The sequence below is a fragment of the Moschus berezovskii genome, chromosome 2, assembly GCF_049115385.1.
Source record: "Moschus berezovskii isolate FMDL1 chromosome 2, NW_MosBer_1.0, whole genome shotgun sequence".
NCBI classification, from domain to species: Eukaryota; Metazoa; Chordata; class Mammalia; order Artiodactyla; family Moschidae; genus Moschus; species Moschus berezovskii.
The window spans coordinates 94,692,770-94,708,788 of NC_142461.1; the positions used below are offsets into that span (position 1 = coordinate 94,692,770).

At 37.8% G+C, this 16,019-nt stretch overlaps 2 protein-coding genes across 13 annotated transcripts in view; one reads left to right on the forward strand and one right to left on the reverse strand.

Moving 5' to 3' along the window:
• FMNL2 (formin like 2) overlaps window positions 1-8,543 on the forward strand; it is a 339,988-nt gene extending 331,445 nt beyond the window's left edge. For 2 of the 5 annotated variants that reach the window (XM_055398864.2, XM_055398867.2), the window contains exons 24-26: window positions 103-201; window positions 952-1,075; window positions 6,507-8,543. In XM_055398864.2, coding sequence (XP_055254839.2) covers window positions 103-201; window positions 952-1,075; window positions 6,507-6,616 — 333 coding nt within the window. In that variant the 3' untranslated portion in view covers window positions 6,617-8,543. Of the gene's footprint in view, window positions 1-102; window positions 202-951; window positions 1,076-2,983; window positions 4,558-4,647; window positions 4,742-6,506 lie in introns of those variants that run through there. The other 3 variants (XM_055398865.2, XM_055398866.2, XM_088829444.1) reach the window with 3 other exon arrangements.
• A 5,452-nt stretch (window positions 8,544-13,995) lies between these two features.
• PRPF40A (pre-mRNA processing factor 40A) overlaps window positions 13,996-16,019 on the reverse strand; it is a 57,034-nt gene continuing 55,010 nt past the window's right edge. For all 8 annotated transcript variants that reach the window (XM_055398874.2, XM_055398873.2, XM_055398872.2 and 5 more), the window contains one exon: window positions 13,996-15,030. In XM_055398874.2, coding sequence (XP_055254849.1) covers window positions 14,938-15,030 — 93 coding nt within the window. In that variant the 3' untranslated portion in view covers window positions 13,996-14,937. The remainder of the gene's footprint in view (window positions 15,031-16,019) is intronic.

A 16,019-nucleotide genomic window follows, 5' to 3' on the forward strand; every position in this document is an offset into this window, starting at 1 on the left:
AATTCCTGGCTAACTAAGGAGCCTCTCAGAAGGACTTTTTAAAAATCTTGACTGCTGGCGTTTCCAGCAACATAATCTTCTGTTTCTTTTGATTTCACCCAGCAAGCAGAAGAGGAAAATGAGCTGAGGAAAAAGCAGGAACAAGCACTCATGGAGAAACTCCTGGAGCAGGAAGCTCTGCTGGAGCAGCAGGACCCAAAGGTGAGATGTGCCAGGCTCCAGCCATAGTCCTCGTGTGAGCGGGGTCCTGATGGCTCCATGGAGGCACGCGGGCAAGAGGGCCAGAGAGCCAGGCTGGGACAGCATGCTTCACTTCCTTCCTGGGCTTGGAAACTTGGTGGATGGATGCTTGTTCACTCATTACTTGTTCAGCCATCACTGGAATGAGGCTGAGAGCATGTTTGTATAGCATTTCCAAGTTTATAGAGATAGGTAAGTTAAGTCTTGGTTGGAGGTACAGAGAGACCATCCCAGGTAACCTGCTGACTGAACAGTGAAGTGTCCAGGAAGGGGAAGGCTTCACAGGGTCACCATTGGTGCTGGCCTTGATAGGGGGAGGGCTTCATAAGGAGGAATGGGAGAGAGCATTCTATGGAGGGAAACGACATAGGTGAAGATCATGATGAAGGCTGGCAGGTCATAGTATTTTTCATCATGATCCTCTGCACTGAAGTGTAACAAGTCAGTGGCTATTACTAGCTGCCTTTTGTTGCCATGGGATCCGGCCTTCCTATGGCCACCAGTTTTGTGTGTTCTTTGTGAAAAAGTTTTTGTACCCAGAAACTACCTAAGTTTTCTTCTGCTGAGCAGTGTGTTGGGATGGTGCTGTCTGTCTGTGTTTCAGACTGAGGCGGCTTGTTAGTCACAAAATGCTCAGACCCATTTTGGATTTTCTCAGACCTCCAGTGGGTGTTGGTCTCATTAATCTCTGCCATTCTTTTTTCTTCTCAGTCTCCTTCCCACAAATCAAAGAGGCAGCAGCAAGAATTAATTGCCGAATTAAGAAGGCGGCAAGTTAAAGATAATAGACATGTATACGAAGGAAAAGATGGTGCCATTGAAGATATTATCACAGGTAAAAGCTACTTCCTCATTGTGGCCCATGGAGATCCCACTGGCCTTACTGTTTCTGGACCATTTACAGATTTTGCTACTGCTTTTGTCCAGGGTTTATAAGTCCTTCAGTTGATTTTATACAGATGCAGAATTACAGAGAAACTCCATGCTAGTGTTTGAAGTATGTTTATAGTAACCTGTATACTCCTGTTAAAGAACTCCAACATTCTCTCTGAAAAATCAGTATCTCAATATCATTGGAACCCTGAATATCATTCACTGGGGCTCCTGCTTCTAATGATGTTCTGTTGTCTTAGATTTGTCACCATGCTCCATTTTCTCACTCATGGCCACTTCTACCCATCTGCCTACTTATGGACAGGACCCATACTGTACTAACCACAGTAAATGCATGTTTTTTCAACATGCTCTTTGAAAGCCTTTTCACTTTTTCAAAGTAAATGAAGATGCTCGGAAATCAGTGCTTTCATGAGGATGGACCAACAGGTCAAAAGCCCAGAGGGTTGAGGAATGGTCATTCTCTCAGCTAGAAATCCGTGCCTAACCCAGCTTGGTTCTTGTCTGATTAAGTTGTAGCCTAATGCTTTCTGCTCAAACCAACTCTTCAGAGTTTCTGCATTCCCTATTAATGATGGGGGCAGTCATTTGGGCACATGGCTACAAGTGACTGCCTTTTCATGTTTGTTGCCTAAAGTTTCTCAGCTTCCAAGATACTTAACACTTTTTGGTAGGAAATGTTACACAAGAGTGTAGAGGAAAGGATGTAGAAGAATAGAGACTAGTACCCATTACCAGTCAGTAGTTTCCAGCTCATGGCCAATTTTGTTACATATCTGCTTCAACCTGTTCCCTTGGGGTTATTCTGAAGCAAATCCAAGACATGCAATTTCATTTGGAAGTATTTCCATATAATCTTTGAAAGATAGGTCTGTTTAGTAAAACAAGAATACCCACATGGCCATTATCACATACCTCTGAAATGCAGAGTTCCTTAAAAATAAAAAAAAAAAAAGCCAATCACTATTCATATTTCCTTAATTGTCCTAATTTTTATAAAAAATATAACTCTCCAAGACTTTTGATTTCTCATTTCTTGTTAATAGCTTAGTCAGCATTGAAAATAGGGATTACAAAATGGCCAAGTCAGGAGTTTTTAATCAGCTCAGACCCAAAGAAATAAACCAGGAGAATGAATCACTAAAAAAGGAAGTCAATAAATAATTACTTGTCCAGAGTAAACCAGTGTGAGAAGTGGAATAGGTAAGTGGCTGATGAGAGTGCCAATGTCTGCAGGGTGCACACGTGTTCTGTACCTTTGTGCCTGCCAGTGTCTGTGTTCACCCTGCAGTGGCTGGTAAAGCTCCAAGATAAAGCTTCCTTGGTTAGCATCTCTCCTTGCCTCTGGTGCATGGAGCGAGAAGCTCCGCTCTGAGCAAGACCAGAACAGATTTCCCTGGGTAAGCACTGTTGTAGCTTCAAGGCCACAATGAGGTTGACTTGTAGGCAGAGGAGCATCCAGCCATGGCACATTAAGAACTCAGAGCTCCGTTTCCATCAGCCTCTTCTCCCGCTTAGCAACACTGGCTCATGAAATGTACAGTTTCTATTTGCCTGACCTCATCTACCATAGGAGGTAAATAAATATGTTTATGGAGCAGTTTTTTTTTTTTTTTCCTGCTTGGGCTATTTTCCATGATCTACTCAACCCTGCCCCAGATTGAGTAAAGATTGAGTAACTCTTCTAGGCTTTTTGAACTCACCTGGGTATATATTATATATTGCCTTCCCCGTTTCCTGCTCCCCTCCCCGAGGTATGATTAACAAAGCACTAACCATGTACTAATGCAGTAGATTGTGGCTTCTTACTCTCTTCTGTTTGTCTTGTTTGACTGTTATTTCAATGCAGTGCTGAAGACTGTGCCCTTTACTGCTCGCACCGCCAAGCGTGGCTCTCGATTTTTCTGCGAACCTGTTCTCACTGAGGAATACCATTACTAAATTATTACTTTTTCTCACCTGATGCTCTTAAAAGGTTGCTATGGGTTTTTTGACCTCTAACGACCCTCTGTTTGTGTGTCAGGGCTACCCAAGTCTAGCATGGAACTGCCATCTCCATTGTATTGTATTTTATGTTGTCTTCATGCTGCATGGTTTCTCATTTCAGTCACCATTGCTGACTCACTAGCATTTTTAATACATCCCGAACCCACATGGCTGGGATGGTGTATGCCAGTTGAATTAATACCATTACATATAGAAATTTTCAGAAAATGGTAAATGGAACACTTCTTTGAGAGTCACGGTGCGGATGAACTAGGTTGCTTTTAAGATTTTGAGGCTAGTATCTTTCAACACAAAATGACAGTCACCAATAATTACTCGTGCCTACCGTTTATTGAGCACTTACTGTTGGAATAAATTTATATCGGTATTAAACTGACCGTTTTGTGCTCAGCTTGCTTTGATAGTAAAATGAACTGCTATACAAGCTCTCAGGAATACAAAGTGCTCTACAGATGCAAAATGATTTACAGAAGGAGCTGTGAAGTACACACAGCTGTAAGTTGACTCAACTGCCTTAAGTAGTTCGTAGCCATCATCCACAGTGTGATGGAGCTCATGGTACATGCTAAACTCAGGGAGCTCTTTAGATCTAGAGGCCTGTATAAGCTGATATAGGCAATCCATAGCTTTATATTCACTTCTTTTCCTTCTGAGTGTCATGACCAAGTTTCAGCTGTCAGCAGTTCCCTGTTGGAGCAAGGCTGTGAACTAAGCAATGAATATAAAGGCTTGGGAGCCCCCATTGTCTTCTCATTCATGCTTATTCACTGGTGGCTCTGTTCCATGTCAAACCCAGGGCATTACTACTGTGATGAGCTCATATCTGGATCTGCTTCTTTGGTCAAGGTGGTGGCTAAATATTAATAGCATATCTTTTATTGGCAAATGCTACTGTTCTTGAAAATAAAAGAAAAACATGATCAAACTTTCCCAAGAAATAACTGCCTGGGCTTAGTTTCTGAGGCTGAATAAGGAACGGACTTCTCTGTTGATTAGAAAAGTGACAAAGGAAACACATACTTTGAGTATATGAAATAGCCACTGTTTGACTGCTATGCTGAGATTGACATGGAACTGGTTACATGTTTAGTTTGTGGCATTCTCGGTTCTGAATTGCACTTGTTATGTACGCTCCTCTGTGTCTGAAGATAATGAAGAATGTGGTATGTTGTTGCCTGTTCTGCAGTGTGCTTACCCACCAGTACTTATTAACAAGGCTAGAGACTGTCATCTACTTGACTAAGGTTTATTGCCAGCTTTGCTGCCGGACTGTTTTTCTGGAGCCAAACTTCAAAGCAGCTTGGATCTGGGTGGTCAGAGAGCTGGGTGGGAAGACATGCTCACCCTTCCCTTGTTTTCTCTAACACCTCTTGTAGTGTGGCTTCCTTTCTTCTTCTGTTGGCTAACATGCCCGGGAATGTTATTCACAAAGTTGAATTGCTTTCCATTTTCATCCCATTTTTACTTAACCATCATTTTGTGTTTCTGTTTTTTTTTTCTGTTTAGCTTTAAAGAAGAATAATATCACTAAATTTCCAAATGTTCACTCGAGGGTAAGGATTTCTTCTAGCACACCGGTGGTGGAGGATACACAGAGCTGGCAAGCATCACTTTTTACTTAGCTTCCTCCTCTCTCTGTATGCAGATCAATGATTTCAATCTCTGGCTGAGGGTAATACTGGTGAGAGTCTGACCAGGGAGAAGTCTTTGTTCCTCACATTTCAACGATGTGAGGCTAAGCCTCTCTGTTGGACTTTTTGATCTGCTTCCATGTTCTCAAGTGTGATGGCTTGGGTAAGGGTATTTGATGGTTATACTTACTTTGGGTGTGAGGCTGTCCTTCCCTTAACCCCTTCTTGGCCTTTAAGTTACTCGGTGAACCCCATTTTGACCCAAAGAAATTGAGAGCAAGTCCTGGCCAGGGAACATGATTTATAGTCTTTGAAGGAGGATTAGGGTTTTTAGAACTAGTTGCTCTGAGGACTCAGGAACCATGAAACTGCTGGTCACTGCATATCCTGAGCCAGAAATGGAATTGTGACCTCCATTACCACTCTGAGTGAGGAAGCAAAGGCTCGAGAACGTTATTAGGCATGTAAAACCATTCTTGTTTAGGAGTAGGACAAGGTCACAAATTCCAGTGAGTCAGGAGCTTATGGGGTGGAACAGTGCTGAACTGAGCTGAGCACTCACTCACTCACCTCTGGCTTATTTTGCCATGTGAGAATTAAATGGGCCCAAAACCAGTTTTCCAAGAGAAGTCAAGAAACCTTGGTTTTCAGGTTAATTCCCAGTTTAAATTTCTAGGAAAATGTATTTAAAAATTTATGGCATGGGCCAAACATCCTGTTGACCAGCTGTGGCTCATCCATTTTCAATCTGAGCAGTGAAGGGATAAAGATGAAATGTTTTAATCCTATTGTTTCCCTTTCTAAAGGTAGTATTTTTTTCTAAACAGAAATCAACAATACTAAGTTGATGAAAGGGACATACATACTAATTAAACAGAACAAGGGGAAATGGTCTGAAGCCTGCTTTTTCCTTTCAGTGTGTCCTGACTCCATTAAATGGAGGCTACCTGCCTTATTCAAGAAAGCATGCCTTCATACTAAGAGTGCTTACTAAAATCCCTCTTGTGCATCTCACTCATCCCTTCAACCTGCTTGAACTGATGTGCAGTGGTTGATTCATTCAAGCATTTTGTTGTTAGGCATCCTGCCATTTACTGGCAGTACAAACTGGAGAATCCAAGAGGGCCCATATGACCTTCCTCCTCTGATGAAAAACACCATCTTGCGTGGCAGGAAAGAATGTTCAGGAATGGAATGTTATTTTGATTTAGTGATTGCTTTTGTTCGGTGGTTGATTATGATATTTGATTCACGAAATAAACTGACCTCAGCTCATTTTAATGGAATAATGGAAGCAGTGTCTGCAGACTAAGTGTAAGCTCCTTCCTTAATTAAAATCTCAGATAGAAGACTGTGTTTTGTCTTGCAGTTTAAAATTCACTGCAATTGTTGGTATACACGTTTTCAGAAAGAAAACTGACTACTAAGTAATAGCTACTTCCCAATGGAAGAAACATTTCAAAATTACATCGGCTAGACTCTCTGGCCAGTGACAGAAGCACTCTACTTGTATTAATAAAAGAGCCAGAATCACACCAGTATTACATGCTGTTTTGCTTGATTGTAAATATCGAGGGCAAAAGTACACGTTTTGGGCTCAAATTCTCAGTTTGAAGGGCCCATTAGCTGACTCTTCTACACAAGCTGCTTTGATTGGCTGCCAGCTGGCCTTTGTCTTGCTTAGACACGATATTATAGATTGCACTTCTCTCATTGGTGCTCTCCTCTTTACAGATCTTAGAAACCAACCATACAGACGAGCCGATGCGGTGAGGAGAAGTGTTAGGCGGCGCTTTGATGACCAGAACTTGCGTTCTGTTAATGGTGCCGAAATGACCATGTGAACCAGAGACCTGCTTGTGTGAATAGAGGGTGTGTGAATGAAGATGTCCATGTGAACTTTCTGTGCTACCATTTAACTGCAGCCTTGAACATAGATAAAATATTCTAAGGGCTCAGATTTAGCAAACACAAAGGAATTTTTAAATGATGGGCTCTGCTTTCAACCTTTGTTAACAAGTGCCTAAAAGTGGAAGTACCTGCTCAGATTAATCAAAGCAATAGGATTTGATTTGATTAGTATCTTTTTACACCAGTATGTTATTTTTTAACCAAAATATAAATTTCATATTACATTCATTACCTGCCATCGTCATTGTCCCATGATGGCCCACCATGGTTTCCTGATAAGTTGTAAATAACATGGACTGCATCTGCTGTGGGCTTCCTTTGCTGTTTTTTAAGAAGTTAATTTTGTTTTAGCCATACCTGTCAACTTTGTATTTTTAAGGGCTTGCAGCATGGAAGAAGGAAAAAGTCATGTGATAAACTCCTTTTGTCTATACCCAAGCCCCAGCCAAGTACAAATAGGATGTAACTGCAGTGGCACAGAAGTCAGTCAGCTTATTTCACATTCTGCTTCTGTGCTGGGGCACAATGCCTCATGAGATATTCACTGGTATGAATGAGACCATACAGTGGCATACAGATGTTGTACAACACTTATTAGAAGTACTGTGTTCTTCAGCTAGAGGCAGCTTTTTAAAAATACAAATGTTTATTAATTACCACTAAAATTAACATCTCAGTAATCAGTATTAGGATTTCTGAGGACCATTATGGGTCAATCCTGAGAATAGAAATCAGTGCCTTGCTAGCCAGGGAGAAGTTCACTAACTCTATGAATAAGTATTCAAGATTACTTCCGCTAGCAGAGTAGTGTTAGTAACCTGGCCTTATCACTCTGACAATCGCAGGCTTCCCCCCTCCTTTTTGTAGATGTGATTAGATATATTTGGCATCATACATCAGAGCTAAGAAATTCTTGTACTTCCCAGACTACCTTGTGGGGAGTTGCAATTAAATTGCTGAATTACATTGGTATTAAGCTTAAATGATATGTAATGGGACTAAATGGCCAACAAAGCCACTGTTGTTCCTTCATCTCTGGCAGGGCACTTGATCCAAAGTCAGAAACTGGACTGAAGCTAATTTGTAATTTTCGTCACACACATTCTGCTTCTGGCTTACCTTATTGGTACATCAATATATTAATTGTAAAGTTTATTGTATAGTATTTAACCACTGAATTTATTTTATGTTGTGCTCATGTGAACTCCTTGGTGAAGGTCCCATTTCCCTTGGATAATGTGTAGTTATATATCTCTTTTTAAATGTACAGATATTTTGCTATAAAATCGGTGCAGTTTTTTATGGTTTTTACACTTCTCTTTAATTCCCACCTAAGCCTCTGGGTAATATTGTAAATATTGTTTAAAAATGCATCAGCCTATGCTATACAATCTGAATGTTATTTTAACTTATAGGTTTTTTTTTAATATATATATTTAACTTCAAGGACAGTTTAGGGATCAGTTACCACATTTCACTTTAGCGTATCTATTTACAAAAAGATTCAACTGCCACCTGCTAGCACATTTTCATAATGTGTACTTTAAAAAAGAACATGCCAAGATTGTGTCTGAATCATTCAACATTTCATTTTGAAAAGAGGGATTTGACCATGAGATTTAACACAAATAGTTGGTCCTTTACCACAAAGCAGTTTTCCAAAGCTCAATACTGATGAACATATGTTAAAATGGGCTATTTATTAATCTACAAATAGACAATAATATTGGCATGTCCTTTTCTGTTTGTCTCTTAATGGGCCTGCTTCTTAGCAATATTAGAAATGTTTTATAAAAGCAGTTCATGTTACTTTTCTGGTCTTTTCATGGCATATGAGCAAATAAACTATTTACACTACTATCCTGTACTGTGTTGTAGTCTTTCAGTATATACTTTAGGGGGGGTTATGTGCCAGTTTCATGTATACTTTTATCTTCTAGAAACAGATATGTTTTGCTGCTTGAATTCATAACCTAAATACATTTGGTAAAATGTAAGGAAAACTCCTTCCTCTACAAAACTCCTGGTCACTTGCTGTATAGAATGTAGGAACCAGACAGATTTTACTATTGAGTATTTTAGCATTGAGATCTAGTATCTCCAGAATCCTAGTTATGAATTTATTCCTTCCAGAGAAAAAGCACTCTTTTTTGGTGAGATACTGCCCCTCTCGATATTTGTTGTAATGAGGATGTTGCATATACTCAGTCTACTCGTGGACTGCAGATAGGCACCAAGCACCTGAAACACTTGTGCATGTGTGTGTGCAGGCGTGCACACACAGATACTTGTAATTCCAAGTCATCAGAGTATATTCTTAGTATATTCATTTAGTATATTTTTTTAGGGAAGCAAAGAAATTTATAATTTAAGAAACTGTCCAAGTGGCTTAAAAAACAAAGGGGCATAAATTAGTCTCTATTGTGATAATCTGGAACCAAACTTGCAATATTCCCAAGGCAGACTTGTAGCTGAAACTTTTAAAACAGAAAAAAGTTAAAATTTTGCAATTAAGGCAATGGCAAGCCACTCCAGTACTATTGCCTAGAAAATCCCATGGATGGAGGAGCCTGGTAGGCTGCAGTCCGTGGGGTCGCAGAGTCGGACACGACTGAGCGACTTCACTTTCACACACTGGAGAAGGAACTGGCAACCCACTCCAGTGTTCTTGCCTGGAGAATCCCAGGGATGGGGGAGCCTGGTGGGCTTCCGTCTATGGGGTCACACAGAGTCGGACACGACTGAAGTGACTTAGCAGCAGCAGCAGTAAGACTCTCTTGTTTGTTTTGTACCAGGAGAAGTGTCTCATGGTAAAGGAAATAAGGTCATTAATATTCTGTCAGAATATTTTCAAGAATAAACTACAGGAATAAGTTAAAATGAGGTGGATATGGTTAGGTTTTGGAAATTTATCAGTAGCACCCATTTTAAAATATTTTTTTAATGACTCAGAGGTAAGTCTATTTATTTTTCACTCCCAATCTTTGTGACTAAAACTCTGTATCGTAATCCAATAAAAGTCACTGCTAATGACACAGAAATGAATGTCAAGCAACCCTGCTCACTCAACAGTGCTCAGTGGTTAATGGAACTTGACATCCACCACTGACTCTGCTGGTTCAACATACTGGATTTTGTAGAATCACCTAATTTTACACTGTGAAATATACTTTCACAATACTAGATTTATAATTCACATCTATTTTAAATGAAATTCTTAGCCCTTTATTTTATCAGAAATGTGTGCACAGACAGATATACTATCAGCCCACTTTGTGCCAAAGGATTAATCTTCCACTTTTTCTAAACTAATATGCCAACTATTTCTAACAAAACTGAAGCAAGAAACAAATGCATGAACAAATGTTGATATACTTTTTTGATCTAACTTTTTATAGAGAAAAGCAAGTATTAACATTGAGAAAACAGAATGTGGGCATCTATCAACGCACAGCACAGAACTGCTGCATGAGTGCTTAAAGGAAAAAGCTGACACAAATCCAATTTAGTAAAAGATGTCATTTTTCTAATAAATTATATTTATTTACAAAAGGTCTACTTTTATATAATTGAGGTTCTTTACATCAGAACAATATATGAACAGAAGAGAAAATCTGATAAGTACAAACAAAGTAGAAACCTTGTTCCTTGTTATTACTCACCTTTCAGAACAAGTCTTCAGTTTAGTTGTAGAGGTAGGCAAGAGAGCAACACCTACCAAAAAAGTTTGCAGGCAGGACCAAAAAAAAGAGTATAATTACCACATTTAGATAGCCCCAAGACAGCATAAAAGAAGGGTATCAAGAAATGGCTTAGTTTGAATATGATGTGAGATTAGACAGTCACTTTGTTTCAGTCTGAATGAAAACCAGAGGTGAGCTAGTTCCCCTCAAATGCAAACAACCTTAAACTTAGGTTACCATCAAATTAACAGTCAAGTATCAATCACTAACAATGATGAGATAGCCTTGAACTAGATCATACTGACTCACCAGAAAATTTTTTTATAGTGATTTTTTAAAAAGCATAAAAAATTCACTGCAATTAAGAAACTTAAGCCAGAGAGAGAAACCCAGTATGGTCTGGAGGGCTAGGGAGAGTATGTGGTAACTGGAGCAAAATCTTCCCCTTCCCAACTCACCTGTAAGTCAACTCCAGTAGCACTGTAAGTGCATACATGCCCTGTCACCATTATTCACCTGTTTGTCAAAAATGGCCTGAAATGATTAGTTCTCAGAACTTAAAATAGGAATTTTGTTTTGTCTAATTGGGGCCTTTAGATCAACTCTGATCTAGCTAAATGTTAGCTCCTCAAAAGTTACTACCTTTAAACCACTACTCTTGTAACAGAAGTATGCGTATGATATGAAAGAAGGTATGTTTCAAATCATCACAAGGGATTGCCTTTCCTACTCAAAAACCACATGAAAAGTTGCACGTTCTCACATATAGTAAGCATTTGGACATTTCTGAAGGAACAGTTAAGACTGAGGCACAGTCACTAGAACTTATCTTCAGTGCACTTCAATTAGTTTGGGGTTCAGTATGGTTTATTGCAATGATGCTTTTTCAAGCCCTTTAATACAGATGACGAGTACCATGGATGCAGGATGAGTACATCTGTCAACTGATTATTTTATTTTACATTCACTCAATAAATGCCTACTATGTGCCAGGCACTGTTCTAATTTGCAAGACAGTGAGTGAAACACAATCCTTGCCCCCAAGGAATCTGACCACCACCTACATCAAAATGGCTGAAAAACTTAACAGCAAGATAAGAACAAGGAAGGTAAGAATTATTAGACTGCTATACACCATTACTAGAACCACAGAATGAAACTATGAACTTAGAACGCATTTCCATGAAAACTACTTGGGATGTTACTTTGCTTTTCCTTTATGTAAAATGAGTCTAGAAAATGTAAAAGAAAATTTGACCTGCTACTGGGACAGAGACTTCCCCAAGGGAAAAGAAAAAGTCTGATTTAAGATATAAGGAATTAATGTGCTTTGCCTCAGTTTTGCTTTTAGAAGTGCTTAGTTCTTTAGCTTTGCAATTTACATTTAAGTTACATAATGAACACCCTATAAACTCATTTTTAAAAGTGCATTCATTACTCTTTGCTGGGTACTCTTTGATTAGAAGCTGCTCTCAAATGGTATCCAAGTTTTAAATAATCCTTAAATAAAGGAGTTACCCCTATCTGGGTGCAAAAAAAAAAGCAGCTGCCTGGTTAGCACTCAGTTGATAACACTGGAAGAAAACCAGGCAAATGATTCTTAACACAAGATGCAGGCCCCCTGGTAACTGAATGGAAACTATGGACTTTCTTTTCAGAAAAATGTATACAGGTATTTCAAGAAGTTTTACAGTCTTGCCACTGTGAATTAAAAGACTGCTTTACTCTAGGCCAATCCTTTTTATACTATTGTTGTAAATGGGGTGCAATTAGCAAAAATCAAGATGAAATGGCTGTGATACTTTGAGCATTTTCAGATTTACTGGGAGGCATAAAAATTATTTTCATTGTTGAAATACATGAATGATAGGTTGACGCTCCTTTGGGTATGATAATGAAATGGCATCACTATAATTAAAAATGTTGGGACCACTGCTTTTATTTAAAAGTTTTATGTTGTTTAAATACACTTGGGAGAGGTGCAAAGAATTCTTCATAGGTCATTAACTTTTTATACCAATTCAGTTTTTCCACATAGGAATTAAATAATGGAATTTTATACTGGAAGGAACAAAAACATCAAATATTTGAAGTCCTGATTTTGATTATTAAGCATGATATTAAATTATTACTGAATTTAATCCAAGATTTCATTAATATTAATGATAATGAGGGAAGATAAGCCCTTAGATGTACCTAAGTCTGAGGCTTAATTGAAAAGTATAAATTCCCTTTATCTGAATATAAATATGCTTTCTGTTTGAACACATTTTGAACGTAACTGTTCAGCTCTATTAAAACCAATATTCTAAGACATTTCAACTTTATTAGACTGAAAATTTAGAAACCTAATCAAATGGATTAAAGATAATCACACATAACTCTTATTTTAATAAAATCTACCCATCACCTATATCCCAGGCCATAGTATCTTTCTAGCAACTTAATGCCATTTGATGGGATCACTACAGGATTATAGTCACTTCAATTACACACTTTATAAAAAGCATGTTGTAATTTGCTTTACAACTTATTAGTTTTGTTTGTAGGTCAAATCTTCACAGTTGGAACAATAAGGAAACGAGTTTGTACCGTCTTATGGGAATCTGAAGTTGTGATAAGACAGTATCTCTATAATACAGAAAGTTAAGTTGAGGACATGCTAAATCACATCAATAGTTTCTTAATAGGAAAACTAAAAACTTTAAAGTTGTATTTTAAAAAAATCATGATTCATGGAAGTAATTAAAAGTTTTACAGGTTCTAAATTCTGTGAAACACCACCAGTATTTCTGCCAATATCATATGCATATTTTACTCTGATATCAGGTCAAGTGTTTGACATGATAAGCAATATTAAGTATTATTACGAAGGGGCCTCTGAAACTTAGGCAACTTGCCTGTTGATAAAGTTGTTATATGTTGTGGTTCTAATATACAATAGAATATACAATAGGAGACTAACCTCAAGCAAGAAACTGGCTTTGAATTTGCTGAAGACAGTGATTTTTACTTTCTACAAAGTCATGTCATATTTCACAGCAGAAATATGACTTGGCATTGAGAAAAGTTGAGGACTCCCCCAGCCTTCCCCTGTGGCTTTCAAGAGTGGATACTAGATTTAATTGAAACATAGTGGGCAGAGATGGGAAAAGTCATCCCAGTCTGTCCTACTTTCAAATTCATTAGGATGGTGAAGGGAAAATGAACTTTTTGTTCTTCTAAATCCCAACCTGAAACAGGATTGCCCCAAGTGCCCAAAATAAAAAAATACCCTAAGGTAATATCAAAGACTATGTGCTAAAATTTACTTATTTACTTAAAAAAAATCTCCTGCACTGAAGGAAAATAGTATAAATTACATTACCAACCTTCAAAAGTTAGCATGTAAAAAGTATTCTAGCTTTAAACCACTGCCTTTCTTAAAGTATTCTGTAGAAAATTCATAGATCAAAAACAAATACAGGGGCCTATATGATTTATAATATTCTTAAATATTAAAAAAGGAAAGTAACTTAGCTATGTGGGTTAGATAAAGCAAAATTTAAGGGGTTTAGTATCTTAACCTTTAAAGAATCATACAACTTTTTTTTTTTTTTAGAGCTGAGCAGTAGAAATAAATACTAGTACACACTAGAAGAGAAGATTTAATAATTGATAAAAATGTACAAAAATATTCAAATCAGAAATGCTTTAGAATGTGTACCACGAAGTCAATACTTCTCAGTGAGTAGGGAAGGTAAAAGACTTCCTCAATGAAAAAAAGCAAGAGAAAGTTCAGATTAAAAAAAAAAAACTGTTAAAGAAATTGCTGAAGTCAACATTGATTTGTTTTAGACAAGCATATTGCAGCCATCACTTGAAGTCTGGTGGCACATTCTTTAGTAGGTCCTTAAGGCAATATATTTAAGCTAATTTACAATTTGATTTGATGTTAACTTTTTAAACATCACCTCAAAATAATGCCCTCACAGTAGCCTTTTCAAAATGTATTCAGATGTTCCATAAAAAATAATGGTGGCTTTATTATAGCAGTGCTGAGCAGCATTGCTATAGTTAAGGGTCTACCAGGTTTCCATTATGAACACTTATTTCTGAGTTTACCATAAAAGATCATATCGTCTAACCAGTTGGGTAGTGCACAAAAAAGCAGTTTATCAGTTGCTGGTGCTTTTTTTTGTACTACTTGATATCAAAATTTTTCCATTATATCTTCAAAATCCAACTTCTATAAAGTAAATCAAATCACCTCATGACTTACACTTTAGAATAAAGTAAAGACACCTGCAGTTATTTATCAGTAAATTGCCACCTTTAATCCATCCTGCAGTGCCCTATGAAAGGGTCACAGACAGACAGTTATGACTGTATGAAAATATGATTCTTGATACAGAATCAAAAGTTATTTTCAATTTCCTTTGCTTTTATAAAGTCCACAATAACAATACTTAAATGCACTTTTTTTTTTCTGTGATATAATTAAAACCCAGTGTTATATCAATTGAACTTAAAATAAGAGTCCCTGGTCTGAATTAGACTTTAAATCATACTGTAAACATATTTGGTATAATTTATTGATCATCATCCAGTTGCTCCAAAAGGGTCCTTCTGCGCTTTTCCAATTCCCCTTCACTCAGTTCACTGCCAGAAGTATCCCAATTACCCTGAAAAACAACAATGAATACAACTGTGTCAGTACTCAAAAGGGTAAGTAGTAGTGAACCTTTGAAGAAAGAATACAAAATTGACATGGATTCTCTTCCACAAAAACTAAGGCATCACAGACTGATTTCTTTCCCAAAAGCCTGCTAATGAATTAACCAAATACTCCCCGGTTACTTGGGGAGTAAGTAACCAGGGGAGACAGATGTCTCAGAATGGAACTCTTCTGTGGTGTTTACTTTCAGCTTAATATGTAGATCAAGGAGAATAGTAAGTATCCATTTCTTTTCCTTCCTTCTACATAACTGAATATGAAACATCTTATTTCCATTTAATGGAAGCTGGGAGTTTATTTCCTAAGTGTTCTTTAAGTTATTCTAGCTAAGTATTCTACACTAATTTTTCAGAATCTAGGTTATCCTGTGCTTTATACTGAAGTATTATATCTTTTGAGCATTATTATACTGTGCCCAGAGTTATGAGGACGAGTTAGGCTTGAAAAAATTTAAAAACAACCAAGACCACATAAAACACCTGGAGAAGGAACTCTTCAAAAGTAGACTGTTCATCTATATTTTCCATCACCCTTCAGGGATTCCATTTAATCTAATGAAAGGACACTTAAGTCGCTAAGTATAGAGGAAATAATCATTCCTTACCAAAGATGTGCATCAGACTCTCCAGTGCTGTTTGAAAACAAACACCCCTCCACCCTATTCCCACTGATGGAGAAAATCCTAAGGGAGGACGAGGACTTACCTACACAGCTTAAACTCTCAGTTGGTAGCTCAGAGGCATTACACTTGCTAAGCCCACAGCATTTGTGGCATGAACGGCAAGGTGAAGAAGGTTTGTGTTATATGCTCTGCCACACACATACATATGGGGGAAACTAAGGACTATGTAATTCGATATTAAAACATTAGATTTGGCTTATAATATCCCCTAGTTGCCCTCACCTCTTCCCTCCCAATGATTATGTCTAAAAGCT